The following is a 17,710-nucleotide window of genomic DNA, read 5'->3' as shown; positions in this document are numbered from 1 at the left end:
CTACCTTTTATAATCTCCAAGCCGGTTTATCTGCTTCAGACTGTAGTTTAACTTGACTGTGTGAGATACTGGGAAAAAATATCTTTCCTCCACCAGCAGCTTCAAGTCTGCTGGTTATTTATAAACGGTGAGATTTTGAGACTAAATATACACTCAGCCTGGTGAAAACAGACCCAGGCACTGACATCAGTACACCGTCAGAAAGCAGTGCTGTGGGTGCTACACGCCCAGGCAGTAATGCATTGCAAATCTGCGCACAGAACCTGTATTTGATTTGGTGCTGCTCTCATCCAACATTAAGACAAAGGAATGATGCGCAAGAGCCCATTCACATTCACAAGTGTTTCCTATAAAAAACCTAACATTTGTGGGTTGGACAGGAGGAGTCCAAACTTCACTGCTGAGATCAAAATAATGCTGGCATTCTTCAGTGCAGGCTACATAACTGAATTATGCAAGTGCAAGAGTTTGAGCACTGCATGAAGCAAGATTTAGATGTTAAGAGGAAAACACTACAGCATTCCATCTGCTATTAAATCATATGGTTGAGCTATGGTATAAGAAGTCAATTAAATGGATCATTTATGTTTTTCAGGTGTTGTTGTATTAGGTACTAGCAAACAGTCATTACAGACTGCACTGTGTGTGCCCTTACCCTGAGATACAGATGCTTTCTTTCTGAAAACATGGCAGGGACAAAAATGTATTTCTAAGGCTTGCTTGGGAAAATATATGCCTCCTTATGTCTAATCTATCTTAAAAATATGTTTGATGCTTTATCACTTCTTTAGACAGGCTTTTCTGACTGGAAACACAAGTTTGTAAACCGCACCAAAGTCCATAGCAAAAATGCTTGTTTGTAGCTCACAGGAAAACTGGAACTACTGGTCGACTACTGGTGTCACTTTATTAAATCTTAATGAAAGAGTTCAAATATGTATGTATGATGTAAAATTACTGGTATTCTCTGCAGACTTTGGTGAGGGGGTGAGCAGTTTAAACAATAAAGAGGCAAACATATAACAAAGCACAGACTTTAGGTGACACAATTATGTCTAGGTGAGCCTTTTGTTAAGGACCTAAAATCTAATTTTACTTTTTTTACTGTCCCCTTTAGCTAGATCTTGTTCTTGACAGAGGGAGTGGATACAGGGCAGTCAGTGCTGACTATATCCCAAACAACCACACTAGAAAAACCTGAGCTATCTCTTTAAAAGTCGCCAGACTTTGTGGCAACACAGAAGAGGCGGACACAGTCAGACATGGGGGAAAAATACACACTGTCCCCTTTACTGCTGCTCTGCTGACTTACAGGATTTCTGGTTGGGTGCTGTGTGGATTCTCACGACAAAGGTCAATTAAGTGTAATTGCATTGCATAATAGTGGTAAAGGTTTGTGCAAAAGCCAACTTTTGAGATTGGAGCTCTATCTCTCACACACATGGTCCTGAAATAACTGCAGCGTGTTTGGAAAACAATGAGGCGACAGCTTCCTGTCCTCAACACAGCCATCACATTTCTCTGTGCCAGTTCAGTGTGTGCGTAAATATCACATCTAACACTGTGCAGACCAAAGACCTGACAGTTAGACTTCCGCAAGCTGAGTACATTTTACACACTGTGGGAAAAAAAACACTATTTGTCAGAGTTGACTGCAAAAAATAAGGGCTGGACTCATCTGTCACTTATATAAAGCTGAATGTACTCGATACGCTCTCCTTGTACTAAGAAGCAGTGGTATTGAGGCAGGCATGCTCCCGGTAAAAACATGGCTGCCAGTGGGGACAAGCAAATCTGTGCCACTTAACAAAAGGCTCACCCATCCATATTTCTATTCAAGGTAACAGACTCAGTGGGTGGTTGTGTTAATGTAACCCCCTCAAAACATCAGAGTGAGGAGGGAAATGTTTAGTACTACTAGTTAGCCAGTGTGTTGTTGACAAAGTTTCCAATGATTTCCCCACTGCGTACCAATGTCATTAAACTTAGTATTTTTTGTTGTTTTGAATGAGACACCCCTAGAGGCAGAAATTACAATTTATGCATTGAAACTATTGCGGTAGAGGAGACATAAATTACAACTAACGTGACCTGTAATTAGGTAAAATAGGGTTAACATTTGATAAATAGATGTATAATAAGTAAAAACCGTGTTTCTGTTTAAAATGGGGTTTTGCTATTTACCAAAGGACACTGACAACAACACACAGGCTATCAAAGCTATCCATGGGCCTCCAAAACAACTCAAAATAAACCTTCATGGTTGAATTATGAAAGTAGTTGTCAGTGTTTATAAATTAACAATAGTTAATTCAGAAGAACTGATGTCCTTATAAGGTGTGTGACTTGGGAATCCGTGCATGAGTGAGTGTTCATGAGGCTAGTACATTGTTTCCCAATCATGGTCCTCGGGGACCCCTGCCCTGCATGTTTTAAATGTTTCCCTGCTCCAACACACCTGATTCAAATAAGTGGGTTGTTGTCAGGTTTTTGCAGAGCTTGATGACGAGCTGTCTATTTGAATCAGGTGTTTTGGAGCAACATTTAAAACATGCAGGGCAGGGGCCCCCAAAGACCAGGATTGGGAAACACTGGGCTTCCTGGACAAAACAATAACCATAAATAAAGGCTACAACCACCGTGACAGTCAGACATATGCACTTCATTCACAACAGATGACCTGATTTTTGTGAGGCTCCGTCCATGACACATGTTTTATTGCATTTATTATCAGTCTCTTTTTTTACAGACTATTTTTACATTTTCTTCGGTTTCTTTGCAGCATAGGCAGTTGTTACCAATGTTAGTAGCAAACTTTCTACAGAAAGGGAAAGTTTGCTACTTCCAAAATCTATAAACTGTCATGTCATGGGTCAAATTGTCTTGTCACATGGCAGATTTCCCCAAAGCTAAAAAAAGAGTCTCCCCAAACCGATTAAGTTACCTTTGAATTCCTATCATTCAGTCGACGAAAGAAGTGGATGTTAAGTGTCATGTATCAGGGAGGTAAAATTCTGCTCCGATGTGGCCACACTCTGACAGTTGTGGGTAAGACTGTATGTGAAGGACAAGCTCCTACATCTTTATTTTAAACCACACATTAGGAAGTCAGTGGGCAATGGAGGCTTTGACTTAATGTAACAGTAGCATATGGAGGAATTGGTGAGGTCACTTAAGGCTGCCAGTTCTATCCAACAGCAAATGAAAAAGGTCTTTGGCTCTCAGTTGCAAATCAGAATGAGTAGAGTTGAATTCATAAGGCCTAGAGAAAACTAGACCTGCACAACATTGTAAGGAAATAGTGTTGCGACAAATTTGACAAACGTTGCAATTGAGATGTAATTGATAATTGGTAAAACGTATTATTTTTGCATTTAAACACATTTATGGAAAAACATCATGTAGTACTGCATAATTCCATCATAGTGCTGTTATGACACACATTTTATCTTTATCAAACTATTGCAGTGTCTTACGATGTGGCTTCTGCAATTTCAATTGTCTTGTGATTAACTGTGCAGCCCTAGAGATCCTATAAATGGATGAAATTGAAATTAAATTAGTCGAGAACAAGCTTCAGAATCTCCCTTGCATTGGTGTATAATGCCAAGATGCAGCAAGCCAATAGACTCAGCTGGACCCATGTGTTGTCCTGCTGAAGCTGAGGCATCATTCAGTAAGACACAGGAGCCCTGCCATGCTGTCTAATACCACTGGTGAAGAGGACAAATGGTATCCTTCCTACATTAATCTTGTCAAAAAAAAACTGAGCAATATGTCACATCCTGTCCATTTTCAAAATAAAGCTGGTGGTTTACCTGACCCAACACACATGCATGTGGAGGGTGTGCACATCTCAATTGTTAGTCACAGACCTGAGGGAAATGTGCAAGGAGGAGTTCACACATGCCAACAAATCAATACAATACAATACATCTATAGTTTACCAACACTGGATGCTTTATAATCATTATTAGTATTAGTATTATTGCTATATTACAATTGGGGTCAGCTCATTCATGACGTTGTCAGGGAGGAAAGAGAGGATGAGCTGTTTTGCTATTCTGGGAAACTAACAGCTCTGATTAGATTTACTGACTATCCTCACTTTGTGTGTGAGTGTAATTTTCTAGGGTTGGCAAATAATTCAACAACAAAGATACTCACAATGTAGCGATGCAACAAAGGTTCAGTGTTACTTCATTGTTTTATGCATTTTGCAATCTAGGGCTACAATGATTAACTGATTACCAATCAGTAAAAAATACAAAATTAAATGCCAATGATTATGGTAATCAATTTGAAAGTTTTTTAATAGGATACAAATACGTTCTGTGACGTTACCTTCTTAAATACCAATTTCTTTAGCTCTTGCATGACTGAATATCTGTGTGTATTTTAAATTTTGGGAAACATTTTTTGGATGTAGACAGATCTTTTTTTTTTCATTTTTAATATTTATGTCTAACATTTTTCACATTTGTTTTGCTATTTCTGAATAAGAAAACTAATAAATGAATTGAGAAGGTAACCTGATAGAATACAATATATAACACATACAGTATAATCACTGTGAACGTTTTACCTTATTTGTATTATTACAGTTTGGCCACTTTATGCCAATGTAGCAGCTCAACTAACCCACAATTAACTGCTTTCTTCAACTTTACCCTTACAATTATTTGTCAAGTATCGCGATTATTACCGCTATCCGGTTATATCGTCGTTAGGGACGCGTTTTTCGTCCAGGTCTACAATGTTCCATTTCATTTTGAAAGGCTCAGAGCTTTTACTTTGACGTTGTTGTTATTGTGCCTTCGTTTTTTTCTGTTGCTGCTTCAAACACATTAAAACATTAGCAGCATAGCATAATGTACACAGACACCCTGTGCTTGAAAACATGAAATACGTCAATGAAGGCAGTGATGGTGATAAACAAGGCTGGCAGCGCCACACGACATGTACATAAATACACAGTAGAACAGTGTGTTTACAGCCCCAGCTCGGGTAGCGCTTACCTATGAAACGGAGGCTCAGGACACCGCCTTCATGCCAAAATACCCCCGAACAAGAAGCTCAATCATGGACGACGGACCTCCCTACGGTCCGAACGCCAGCGACCCTTCATCAGCGTCCAAGCGGAATTCGGCCCTCCTGAGCCCGTGTGCTTTCCGTAATCCAGCCTCCGCTCAAAGCGACGCCCCGCTGCTAAGAACGTTTGCTTTCCGCTAAAAATAAAAGTCCAGTTGGTCATACATGTCTTAGCAGCGTCGCGTGATCCTCCGTGACTGTGGAGAAAGACGAGTTCATATCTTATTTATTTGGCTGCACCGCTTTACATCCGCCTCCCCGTTTCCGCTGCTTCACACACTTTTCCTCCCGGAGAGAAATTAAACCCACCGGCCGCACTGTGATTTAACTCGTATACTTGTTACATTGACATGAATTTACGGGCTCAAAGGGTTTAGCCTTGTTGAGTCCAGCGACAAAATAACAGCGTTCGGCCGCGCTTGTCCACACTACTGTGTCCACTCAAGTACTCAAGCCCCCCCACAAGCAAACACACTCAATTCTATGAATGGTTTCAATTCACTTGGAGGGTAAATACACACTGTTGAAATAAACTAGTCGTTTCTACGAGCTATGTTTTATGGATGCACATTATTTAAAATACACACATAATTATTTAGTAAAGGGCTGTTAAAAAACATTCTTCAAATTTATTTTTCGTCCCAAAATGATTATTTCCCAAGCACAATCGGTCAGTCCTGACTCAATCTATGGGAATAACTGATAAACAGTATATATAAATACATGCAAAACTGTAGTTTATCAAATCCTGTATTTACTACTTAGGCTTTGGTAACCAAAACAAATGTATTTCAACAATTAAAGGCACGTACAAATCCACATGGAGGATACTAAGCAATTTTCCAGAAAATATTTAATAAACAAAAATACAAGTCTTTAAAAAACAAATACATTACCACAGGTCAACTTCGAGGATGTTGACAACATAGAAGGTTGATGATTTGTTTGTCTATATTTGTTATAAAAACAACAAATGGTGTCTACATTCATTTTGGAGTATCACAAGCTGTACACATGTATACATAAGAATTATTATGTAATGTCACTGCTTGACTAATGTAATATACATATCATAACAAGGCAGTGTATGGAGGACAAAAAAAAATAAAGAAGAAATTTTTTTTTTCTGTGCACAATTGTGATTTACAATAAAGCTGGAACCACCAAAGACAATGACAGTGTGAAAACTGTGATGAAATAACAGTAAAATGTAGACATTTGTAAATAAATAAATGCAGAAATTGTGTTTTTTTTATTTCAGTGTGTTTTATGAATGACTAGTTCTTTGTCCTCCATATTTTTTCAGTGCAGGAAACCTGAGTCTCCATCTTACATTTATATAGATGCATTTGAGTGCATGTTCAAACTACACAGTAAGTGTTCATGAGTTGTCGAGTCATCTCTGTGTTCCCACTCGCTTGGTAGATGAGTGACAGGTTGAAGGCGATCTCCCGCCTCAGATCCACCTGGTCATCAGCCACACCCTGCAGGCAGGATGGGTGGTGAGAGGGACAGACGAAAAGAGGATATTATGTGAAAAAGAGAACGCATGGGAATTATCCAGCGTCCACAGTCATGCAAATGCAGAATCGCGACTAACATGGTGTGCCTAATAATGTTCTTGTTGAGTGGGAATAAACATGAATAAATAGGTTTGACAGTGTCCTTTTCTGTATTTACCTCCAGTTTCGGTACAGGCAGTGTTAGTGCCTTCTGGTAGTAATGTATTGCCAAATGAGTGAGGCCCATCTGATGCAGTGCTCTGCCCAGATTGTACATGCTCTCCTGACCCTCTCCTCGCAGCTCAATGTACCGCCACAGGAAGGAGAAACCCTGAAAAAAAACACACATTAGGTTATAATGTACAAACAATATGCAATTTTTTTTTTTTTTTACAAAATGAGCGTTTAAACCAACAGTATACCTGCAGGACCAGGATATGTCGTTTTGCCACATATTTCTGTGATGCCATGTGGAAAAAGGTGAGACCCACACAAAGGCTGTGCAGCGGGTTGCTGGGGTGACTCTGGAAGGCCTGAACATACTGGCCTAAGGATACACAAGGAATGTGTTACATTAGTGTGTATGAAATATTTTCAATGAATAAGATGGAAGTAAAGGTAGCTATTGAAATAAGAAAAGAAAATCTTACTCTTGTAACTAAACCAACTTGGGTTGGCCACAAACACCACGCAGTGTCTTTGAGATAAAACAACCAGACACTCAGCAATATGAGGGGATTCAGCGAAAAGTACCTTTATAAGATTAGGAGCAGCTCTGATAAAAACATAGTAACTGCCCAATGAGTCCTAATGCTCTGTAAGCTGATTTACAAACGGTGTTGACAGTTAACAGTGCAGTTACCACCGGCTGCCTTGAGGCACAGGCATTATCAAAAAAATGCATGGAATGGAGGACTTCTAAGGTAGAACAGCCAATAGTGAGTGAGCAGTGTTTCCAAAGAGCTCAGGTCACCACAGTACAGTGAGGAATGGTTATTCTGGTAAACCTTACAACTTTTTCTACACAAACGTACATAATTGTGTAAACTGAACAAAACTGTACTGTTTAGAGCCATGGTTCTCAAACTGTGGCAAGTGTACCACCAGTGGTACACAAGCTTCCTCTGGTGGTACTGTGAGGAAAATCAGAAATATTGTTCTACTGTATATACCAGGGTATGTGATCGGAGTAGAGCCGAGGAATTTTGGCTACAGTACGTAGAATAAGAAACAATTTAATTTTTGCCGCTTTTCCACTACATGGTCCCGCCACACCACGCCTCGCCTCAGTTGGTTTTCCATTACAATATAGTACCTCCTCAACAACCGCGGAGTCATCACAGCACGGCTGCATGAAACTGCCGTACACTTTTCAGTGTACTGAATCATTAGAATCAGTTCATTAAAAATACGTGTTCACAGAATCATTCAGTACTTCCTGCATGACGGGAGCACAGACTCTGTCTCTCACTGAACTGAGATACAGCGGTAGGGGTTGTGATGTGGCTCGCCGTTTGCAATCACCGGCTTTCAGCAGTGCTATCGCTAAATACAGCAGATTTCTCTGTTAAATATTGAGATTTTAAACATTTCCATGCTAAATGTTGGAGATTAACACACGTTTTCAGGAGTTTTAAGTCTTTTGAACTGATCTACAGTTCAGCATTGTTTGGTTTGATTCTTGTATCAGATGTCTTGCTCATTCCTCTTCCAGTGACGGCACTCTGACCATTGATCAGTGGCCAGCAGTCTGATGACGTCAGGCATAGTATCGGCTCAGCTCGCTTTGAACCTCATCAGAGCAAGTACTAAAAAAGTACCACGTACCAGGTACTATCACTAACGGAAAAGCAAAATAACTGTGTCGTGTCGAGGCGAGTCAAGTTGGACCATGTAGTGGAAAAGTGCCATTTGAGAGCTCAATATTTTCTCAGGTGGAATTTGGTATAAAAGGTTTGAGAACCACTGGCTGTATTGTGTGTGTTTTGTACCCAGCGCATGTTTGAAGCTTCCCGACACCATGGCGTTGTGTCCACAGAGGACACACAAGGCGTGGTTGTCTGGGTGTTTCAACATCATACGCAGACAGAAGCGATGGTGCCGCTGGTGATGAGAGGTTATGGTCAGCTATGGGAGATGAAAGACAAGTGTGAGCAAGGGTTGTCCACATATAGGCAGTGAGAAGTCAGAATTATGCAGAGAAAATAAGAGGTTCACCTGGTTGAAAATGTTCCACAGCTGAGGCAGATCCACATTTTCTATCAGCATTAATCTATTGAGCAGAGGGGGAAATTTATTAATTTATTGATTGCTGTTTGGACATGACGATTTCAACAAAAAAGTGTAAACTTTGAGCAAATGAAATGACTCCTCCACTCCCTCCTTCCCTTATTTTAAAGCAATTGTACACATTTACAAACATATTTATGTGTATTATGCTCAGTGTCTGCCAATAAAACTCTCCTAAAATTCTCCACACCAATATTCAATTCAATTATTTGTATAGCGCCAAATCATAAGATACATTATCTCAAGGCACTGTACATATACCACCTCCAATACTACCTACCTAATGTAGTTGTAGGCCTTGTAATAGTTGTGGTCCAGGATGGTAGCAGAAAGCCCGAAGAACTCCAGCTCCTTTCTCTTAGGTTTGTTGTCATAAAACGAGTAAAACTCCATGGCAGACTCCACCAGCAGGTCAGCCTCCTCGTAGCGGTGCACCTCACCCAGGGTACGTACGCAGCTCACCAGCAGCTGCCACCAGTCCTCTTTGGACAGAACGTTGGTTTTACCTGGTCAAAGAAACAATACATTAGATCGTCACTGAAACATTAGTGTGTCAAACTCAATGAAAACTGAAAGTACCCACACTCTGGAAAGCTGGCTGCTCAAACATTAATATTTTCAAAACACATGCCTCAATGACATGTGTTTAAAACAGAGCTGCAATGTCTAGTTGATAAGTCAATCAACCGTTCTCAGAGTAAATTGCTCATTTATTTCACAGTATATAAAGTTTTTTTTTGTCTTGGTTTACATGATCACACACTTTGGGCATTGGATTTTGGTGCCCATTTTCCATAAAGAAAAGAAAACTGTACATTTCCCAACTTGCACAATGAAAGAAATGATCAGACTCAAATTACATTAGTCATGTTTCTTTATAGTTCATCCTCCAGGTGTAATTTCACAACAACATGGAATGTTATCTCAGACCTTTTAACAGCACTTTAATTTCCAGTTGATTTCATAGTGAAAGGGAATCTGTCTGAGAACACACTGTGTGTTAGCTTCAGGACTTTGTCATCAGTTATGTGAAGCAAAGCTTTAAATATCCTCCTTTAAGGAAGAAACAAACAGCATTTCCTCCACACATGGCAACTGTTCATAGGTTCTGACAGTGAACAATGCCCCACCAACTGTTCCGTGCCGTTTCTGCCAACTACAGCCTCCGTTCACCAGTCGGCTCACCAGGTTGCAGAAAGCAAATAATACACACAGACTTCACAGTCACACAAACATTCAATCAGATTCATCCATTATATACACGTACCGGTATTGTCTAGATACGCAGCTTCATGGTCAGCAATTTCTGGCAGAGCATCTTGGGCCAACAGGAGCCTCAGGTGATTCACACCTGACATGTTTACAGAGCGTACACACACCCTAGCTCGCTGCATGGCCACCTAGAACACACACACACACACACTTCTTTAGGTCAAGGGCATTGCAACAGGGTCAATAAAAGACGCAACTGCCTGAGAAATTCTCAGGAAAGTCTCTGATCCTGACATAAATGTGTTAAAATTGTGTGTGTTTGTTACCTTAAGCAGCATGGAAATCATAGCAATCATAGCATCCAAGTAATCCTGGATTTGTCCCTGAGTTTTCAGCAAAGTGGAACGATGTAAAAGCAGCTTCAGTTCCTACAACCACAGGAGTAAATATGCCAAATTAGTACACAGAGGGTCCTCTTTGAAGCGGAAGGTCATTGGTTCCATACCCAGCTCCTTTGGTCTAAATGCTGATGTGTCCCTGAGCAAAACACTTTACCCCAACTTGCTCCTCATGGCTGTGTTAGCGACGTATGAATGAGTATGACAGATGGGTAATAAAAAAAGCTCTGCACATAGATGTGCTGTATGAATGTGTGAGTGAATGGGTGTGAATAGGAAAACTGTAGTGTAAAGCAACTTTCAGTAGTTATCAAGAGCAGGAAAGCATATTAACTGCATAAACCCCATAATTCACATATAGCAATAACACTTGAGGAAGTCTTTGGTTGCATAACATTTTTTAAGAACTTTAACTAGTGCCTGTTCATTTCAGCATGTATTATCTAAATGGGAATATAATTTACAAAATAGACCTAAAAATATCAGAAGAGATCATTAACTCATTAGGAAAATGGTAAATGATGTTATAAATCAAGTGTGAAGTAGGTTCATTTTCCTAAAGCATTCTTTTTGAATACAGCAAAGCCGCCCTCTAGCGAGTAACTGCAAATTCAGTCCTACTTCCTGGGCTTCACCTTTCAAGCCAGACGACTACGTCCACTCCATTTTTATATACAGTCTGTGGTTGACCCATAAAAAAATATTGAGATCATTGCCTTCTGTGCAGCTGATGAGTCCTGGGACAGTGTGTCGGTGTCATACATGGACTCCAGGGCCTTTAGAGCACGCTCAGGTCGGCCCAGCTGCTGCTGCAGGGTGGCCAATGAGAGCCGGGCTTCCAGGTGCTGTGGAGCCATCTCTACCACCTTAGTGTAGCTTTCTGCTGCTGCCTCCATTTGGCCCAGCGCCTTCAGACATTCTGCAAGGACAGCAGGATGAGAAAGGAATATAAATCATCACTGTTTTTCAGCTTCATGTTTAGTCAAACGTATTTGTAAGATGCATGTATTGCTTGAATGTTACCTGCGTGTCGAAGCCACACCACAGCCAGGTTGTACTTCTCAGATAGGACAAGCATAGACAGCAGAGGCAGAGCAGACATATACTCGCCCTCCTCCAGGTAGGCCTCACCTACGTCCAGGTACAGGTCGCCAATCTCCTCTGGACTCTGCTCCATCAGCATTTGCACCATGTTCTATAAGTGGGTGGAACGAGGTTAAAACTCAGTGCTAGGAATGAATGAAGATTCTCAGGTCAGACATTTTTAATAATGCATGTGATGATACGATATGTGCTTTTATTGTGAAGGTTCAGTTTACCTCCAGGGGCGTGTAAGAGTGGAGGTGTATGAGGCAGATAATCAGCTTGGCTCTGAGGTCCACTGGGACTGAGTCTGGAACCTGTACACTTTCAACTATGCCTTGACACACACACACACACACACACACACACACACACATACACCCATTAATACAGAGTTTTCCAAAACACCAGCTCTGATTACAGTTTCTGTGGCAACCAGGCTGTTTACCCAAGCTACAGTTCCACAATAACATGGATAAATAAATCACTTTAGCAACCTTGGACTTTAATAATCATATACTCAAGAAAAATCTAAAACACTTCTTTATCATAGGGTATTCTTGCAATAGTAAAACATTCTTTTGACTGCTATGTTATTATCAGTCAAAATCAAAGGTCAGTGTGGGGTCATAGAGAGGAAATAACATCTGCTGAGTGCCCCACTCACTGTTCTCCTCCCCTGCTGCTGCTTCCTCTGCAGTTTTTGTGCCTTCTTCATTCTTCCCCTTCTGCTGCTCAGTCGTCTTCTCTGCCACTTCGGACTCTTGTGCCTGTGCTGTGGAGTCCGATTTCGAGTCATTCTTGACCAAAGTAATACCAGTAAAGTCGACCAAGACCTTGGAAAAGATACACACACAATGCTTGTACTAAAAATTTGGCCTTAATTTCATTTATATTGATAAGCTTTTAGAGGATGGGCACAAATAGAGACGAATTATTAATGTTATAAAAAAGTTTACTAATTTTACCAAAAACCTTTAGAAAATAATACAATGTAAAAACATTGCAAAAAAACATGTCAGGAGGGATGGTGGAAGGGAAAGGGATGTATTATTGGCATTTTATGTAGTTACTGTTGTTAATGCATCACAGGTAAGAAACATTATTTTCAGTGAACACTTAAACTTATTGTGAGTTCATATCATTCCATCACAAGTTTGTACATTATGCATTCACTGATACAAACCAGCCTTTTACTTGCTTTCTCTTTATCACACAAGAAAGTTCTTGCTTCAGTTCACACACACACTCACCTGCATTGCTCTGTTGTACTGGCGGCTGGAGATGTAGAGCTCAGCTGCCATGTTGATGACATCATCACTGACCAGAGTGGGGTGTCGTGCCAGAGCGTCCTCTATCACACTCAGAGCTGAAGGCATGTCATTACTTTCATAATAGCTCCTACACAGGACAGACAGACACACATATTTATATTAATAAAAATATGAATGTTTCTGAATGTAAGGACAAAGTGTGTGTTGTCCTATTTAATCAATTACTAACAAAACATTTGATAAATAATCTTTTCAGCTTATGTGTGAGTATTTTCTTGGTTTCTTTGCTCGAATTCAAAAAATATGAGAAAATAAATATATTGGGTGTCAAGAGTTGCAGTCCTATGACTGTTACATCTCCCTCTGTGTGTTGCCGTGTGACCGCATACTTGGCCATGTCCTTGGAGAGCTGCATAAAGTGCTCGCCGTCCTCTTGAGGCAGCAGCGACAGGATCCTGCGGTAGCCATCCATGCACTGCTTGTGCTCGCCCAGGCGCATTTGAAGGCTGCAGCGCTCCCACAGGTAACGCACGTTAGTGGAGTCATATTTGATGGCTGCCAAACAAAGCAGTTTGCACTGTCAATCTAATGAGATGTCCTTAAGGTTTACACACTGGACCTTTAAGATGTCCAAAGAAATGACAAGCACACGTTGTTCTTAAAAGTATTAAATGAACTGAAGTGAAATAAACAGTAAAGAACATGTGAAAGCCAGTGACAGGAGTTTGACCTTTGCTGTAGCAGACAATGGCCTGTCGGATGTTGTCCTGCTCCAGTGACAACTCAGCCAGTCTGATCCACTCATCACAGTCTGAGGGGTTAAGGTGAGCCGCGATCAGACTGAACTGCAGTGCTTTGTCCACGTCACCCTCATCCTCGTAGATCATCGCCAACGTGGAGAAGGGCTCATAAGCCAGAGGAGCTGCAGGAGTAGTTGCACTTTAGTTACACAGCAATTGATTTGAACATTGTCCTTCTTCAAAGAATTACATCTTCATCTGTCAGATAAATGTACATACCCTGTCTGATGATCTCCATGCACATTAAAATGGCATCCTCTTTCTCTCCTCTGGCGTAGCGGATGTTGGCTTCTCCCATGAGGCCTCTCAGAGCACGAGGCAGTTTACTGCGATGGCGTCGCTCCTGAACAAACAAACACTCATTACCTGATGCAGATTATCATACAGAGATACACAATTGTTCAACATAATCCTCCTCACCTTCATCATCTTCTTGTTTTCTCGATCCAGCTCCATCTCCAGCGCGAACACATCTCCCACTGTCGGATCCTCTGTCTCCGTCTCCGTCTCCTTCCTCCTCCCCCCTCCTTTTCCCTTTCTGCCCCCTCGCCCGTGCCTCGTCTCTGTCAGGCCCTCTTCCAACTCATTTCTCTTTTCCCTCACCTTCTCTTCCATCTTGTAATCCTCATCATCTTCGTCATCCACATAACTCAAGCTGTCCTCCTCCTCCTCCTCCTCCTCTTCCTCCTCCTCCTCCTCCTCATCTTCTTCCTCCTCTCCAGATGATGGTGGTTGTGGTGTTCCTCCCAGTATGGAGGCAAAAGCCAACTGGACTCCTGGGCTGACTCCCTCCTCTGATAAGAGGGGACAGTTTCAAAGAAGATTATTTTATATTTATTCTGCTTTTTTTACATATTGACCCCAATACCTGGTTTCGACATCTGACCTGAGTGATCCAATCACATGTTTCACTCAGCTTTTCTCATTTCATTTTTCCCTTGCTGTCACTCAAACACACACACTTACACACAAACACATTGACATCACATTAATGTGTACAGTCAGACTGTGAGGCGGAGGAGGGTCTGATGCCAGTGCATGAGAGCAGCTTGAAATTTTCATCAATGGGCGAACAATGGATTGTTTTCAAAATGAAATTTGAAAAAGATTCAATTAGAAAATCACTAAAGATTTTTATTGTAAGGCTCAAACAACAGCTAAACTTATTGCCAGCTGATCTGACAATCAATTCATTGGTTTTGTTCTGTTATCTCACCTTCTTGAACTCTAATATTCTCTGGATTCTTTAGTTTTATACAGTAAAACTGAACATATTTGGTTTATTGGAGAAAGATTCTATAGTCCCACTTAATAAGTTGGTGGTATAGTGGTTAGCATAGCTGCCTTCCAAGCAGTGGCCGACCCAGGTTCGATTTCCGGCCAACGCAGTGGTTTTATGGCAGCCTATCACCAATGGTCCAAGGTCGTTGGTTAATTCCCAGGCTCCCAATCCCCCATTGCTCCCCGGGTGTAGATAAGTGCTGCCCCCTGCCTTGTGTGTGTTCACTACTAAAGATTGGTTAAATGCAGAGGACAAATTTACTATCACTAAAAAATATGAATTCTAAACGATTAAATGAGAGAATAACTGAAAGATGAGTTAATGATAGAAAAAGAAATTTAACTGTAACCAAATCAGTTGCAAATGATACCAGAGACAGTCATTTAGCCCTAAATTGAGCTATTTGAGCTATTAAAATAATCATGCTAATACTCCATAGTATACATCTGTCTTTTGTTTACAGATGCCCCTTACACGCACGCGCGCGCACACACACACACACACACGCGCGCACACACAGATTAGACAAATAAATACTGTACCTATCTTGGGGATGATTTTTGAGGTGGAAGGCTGAGCACTGTCTTCCACATCCTCAGCTGTGACTTCACACTCCTGAGGGACGAAGCAGAACTGTCAGAGGCAGCATGTACCCTGAGCAGCAGGCTAACTTAAGTCCAGCTCTGCTCCCAAACAGTGAATATATACAAGATATACCGTTTGTGATTTACCTTCTCCTTTCGCTCATCTCTTCTCTTGTCAAACTCCTCAAAAGTGATTCTACCCTCCAGGTAGTCAATGAGTTCAGCGCTGAAGCCCGACATGTTTACATTTATCACAACATGCTATTCAAAACGACACCATTTCTACTTCCGCCCAGTGACCCGCTTACACTTCCGGGTCGGGCATATACAAAAGTATTTTAGCGACATCTAGTGGTGAAGAATGAGACTACACATATGAACAATGCGTCCATGGTCATACGTTTATCTTCGTAACGTAATTCAAGTAAAAAGACTTGTATTACATACAGTACATATGCCCTGCCAACAAGAATGTTGAAAGATTCTTGATATCTGCTTTATGACATTTGTCAGAGATGTCTGCCTTGCATCAGAACTTTGGGAACCATACACTGACAAAACTACTGTAAATATACACTGTATATCACCCAAAACAATCAGATTTTCTGAAAAACTACCTAGTTCCTCTGTTAAATTTACTTGCACTGTGTTTATATGTGAAAAAATACTGCAATACACGGTTAACACTGAGAAATAGTATAATATATAATTATAATAATAATTTGAAAGTAAAAAATACCATAATACATATTTGAAGTAAGTGTCTGGTAGTCTGAATGTTTGCTTACTTTCATAGGCAATTATGTCAACCATCAAATGCAGATTTTCAATGATTTGGGCTTACGAAATCAGACATTTTGTTAGATCATTCGTAGACATTATTTATGTGAATGAGCAACTGAAGTGGACATGATTTTGAATTTAATTTGACCTGTTTGTTGAACTGTTCAGGGATTTACGTCAAAGCATATCTGCTTTTCCACCTCACAAAGGCCCAGTGCAGTGAGGTGTCTGCTGCTGATTATTCATCAGACTCCAGTGTGACGTGTTATCTTTTGTTGCTATAAGAGAGAGCGAGACAGAGACAGAGAGAGAGAGAGAGCTAATCATACTCTTCCTGTTTCTGAACTGTGATCATCATCCATCTCATCCATCAGACCAGACTCTTATGTGTCCTGTCCAACACACTGTGACACAACTGTGCCCGAAGCCGAGTGCAGGTGAGTTTCTCCAGCAAAATACTGACGTAGGTGGAATCTGCCTTGGTAGAAATAATTTGCAGCAAATTACTGTGCCCTTTTTTCAGGTGAATTATGAAAGGAGACTGTACAAAAAGGACAATGGAGGAGGCTGCGATAGAAAAAAAATCATTTTTTCTTTGGATAAGGAGATAAACTGATATTTGCTTTGGTCCAGAATTAAAATTTCTTCTTGGAGACAGACAAAAAGGTTATATCAAGCCAAATGTGGCTAGAAAACAGGCAAAAAAGGCAGGCGTGCATCTTGAATTAAAACGTTATACATCAACTTTAGCATTAATTATTCTATTTATTTTCAGATCAAAGAAACTCAAATGACTGCATATACCCATGCATTATCTTGCATATAATATCAGCCTTAAAAAGGCCAGAAGGATATTTTATAAATATTTATGTGCATATGCAAGCGAGCATAACTAATTAAATAGCTGTTTATCAATATAATTCAGCTTTACACAGTATGCGAAACATGCATATCACAACCTAGGGCTTGCTTTAAAAAAACAATTAAGGTCGAGTCACTTCTTCCTGTCCACACTGTAGCAATTATTATACATTTTTATTACAGTCCCTGATGATTCATTGTTCCCTAAATGAGATTTCGTGTTGGGTGTTTCTGCTTTAATAGACATGGAAAAATTAGCTCTCCCTATCTGAAACTAATGCTGTTGATTTAGAGGGAGTTCATTTGGACTGTATCCTTCTGTTTGCATGTGTGCACAGCAACAGGCAGGAGATGAGAAGCTCTATTGCTTTGTGTCAACAGGGATCACAGAGGTCTGCACACTGCTGTTTTCTCTTTTTGTGTGATTGTTATTGTCTCTTATCAGGACTCATTTTCAGCCGTTGCTCAGGCCCCCCCCATGAGCTAAAAATGCAGATTTTCTCTATGTTGACATGCATCCCATTTACCAGGTGTCTGTGGAATCTGTATTC

At 40.6% G+C, this 17,710-nt stretch overlaps 2 protein-coding genes across 7 annotated transcripts in view; both read right to left on the bottom strand.

Moving 5' to 3' along the window:
- Positions 1 to 5,518, bottom strand: part of hecw2b (HECT, C2 and WW domain containing E3 ubiquitin protein ligase 2b) — a 32,857-nt gene extending 27,339 nt beyond the window's left edge. For 3 of the 5 annotated variants that reach the window (XM_058617720.1, XM_058617728.1, XM_058617738.1), the window contains exon 1: positions 5,019 to 5,517. The gene's annotated coding sequence lies outside the window, so the exon portion shown is untranslated. Of the gene's footprint in view, positions 1 to 5,018 lie in introns of all 5 variants that reach the window. The other 2 variants (XM_058617711.1, XM_058617734.1) reach the window with 1 other exon arrangement.
- A 408-nt stretch (positions 5,519 to 5,926) lies between these two features.
- gtf3c3 (general transcription factor IIIC, polypeptide 3) lies at positions 5,927 to 15,815 on the bottom strand. Of its 2 annotated transcripts, none has more exons than XM_058623445.1 (19): positions 15,663 to 15,815; positions 15,474 to 15,546; positions 14,070 to 14,443; positions 13,869 to 13,992; positions 13,580 to 13,771; positions 13,239 to 13,404; positions 12,829 to 12,976; positions 12,243 to 12,411; positions 11,812 to 11,921; positions 11,516 to 11,687; positions 11,209 to 11,411; positions 10,421 to 10,522; positions 10,150 to 10,282; positions 9,163 to 9,388; positions 8,811 to 8,865; positions 8,585 to 8,720; positions 7,016 to 7,140; positions 6,772 to 6,924; positions 5,927 to 6,575 (listed from the first exon to the last, which is right to left on the bottom strand). In XM_058623445.1, exons 1-19 carry the CDS (start codon positions 15,753 to 15,755, stop codon positions 6,453 to 6,455), a joined length of 2,877 nt encoding a protein of 958 aa, XP_058479428.1. In that variant the 5' UTR covers positions 15,756 to 15,815; the 3' UTR covers positions 5,927 to 6,452. The 2 variants fall into 2 exon arrangements, with proteins under 2 accessions (XP_058479428.1, XP_058479429.1); XM_058623446.1 differs by having other exon boundaries at positions 11,812 to 11,912.
- Between the last annotated feature and the right edge of the window lie 1,895 nt (positions 15,816 to 17,710).

This window comes from Solea solea, chromosome 2 (assembly GCF_958295425.1).
Source record: "Solea solea chromosome 2, fSolSol10.1, whole genome shotgun sequence".
Lineage (NCBI taxonomy): Eukaryota > Metazoa > Chordata > Actinopteri > Pleuronectiformes > Soleidae > Solea > Solea solea.
The sequence above is the reverse complement of the archived record's forward strand: the minus strand, read 5'-3'. Positions and strand labels throughout refer to the sequence as shown.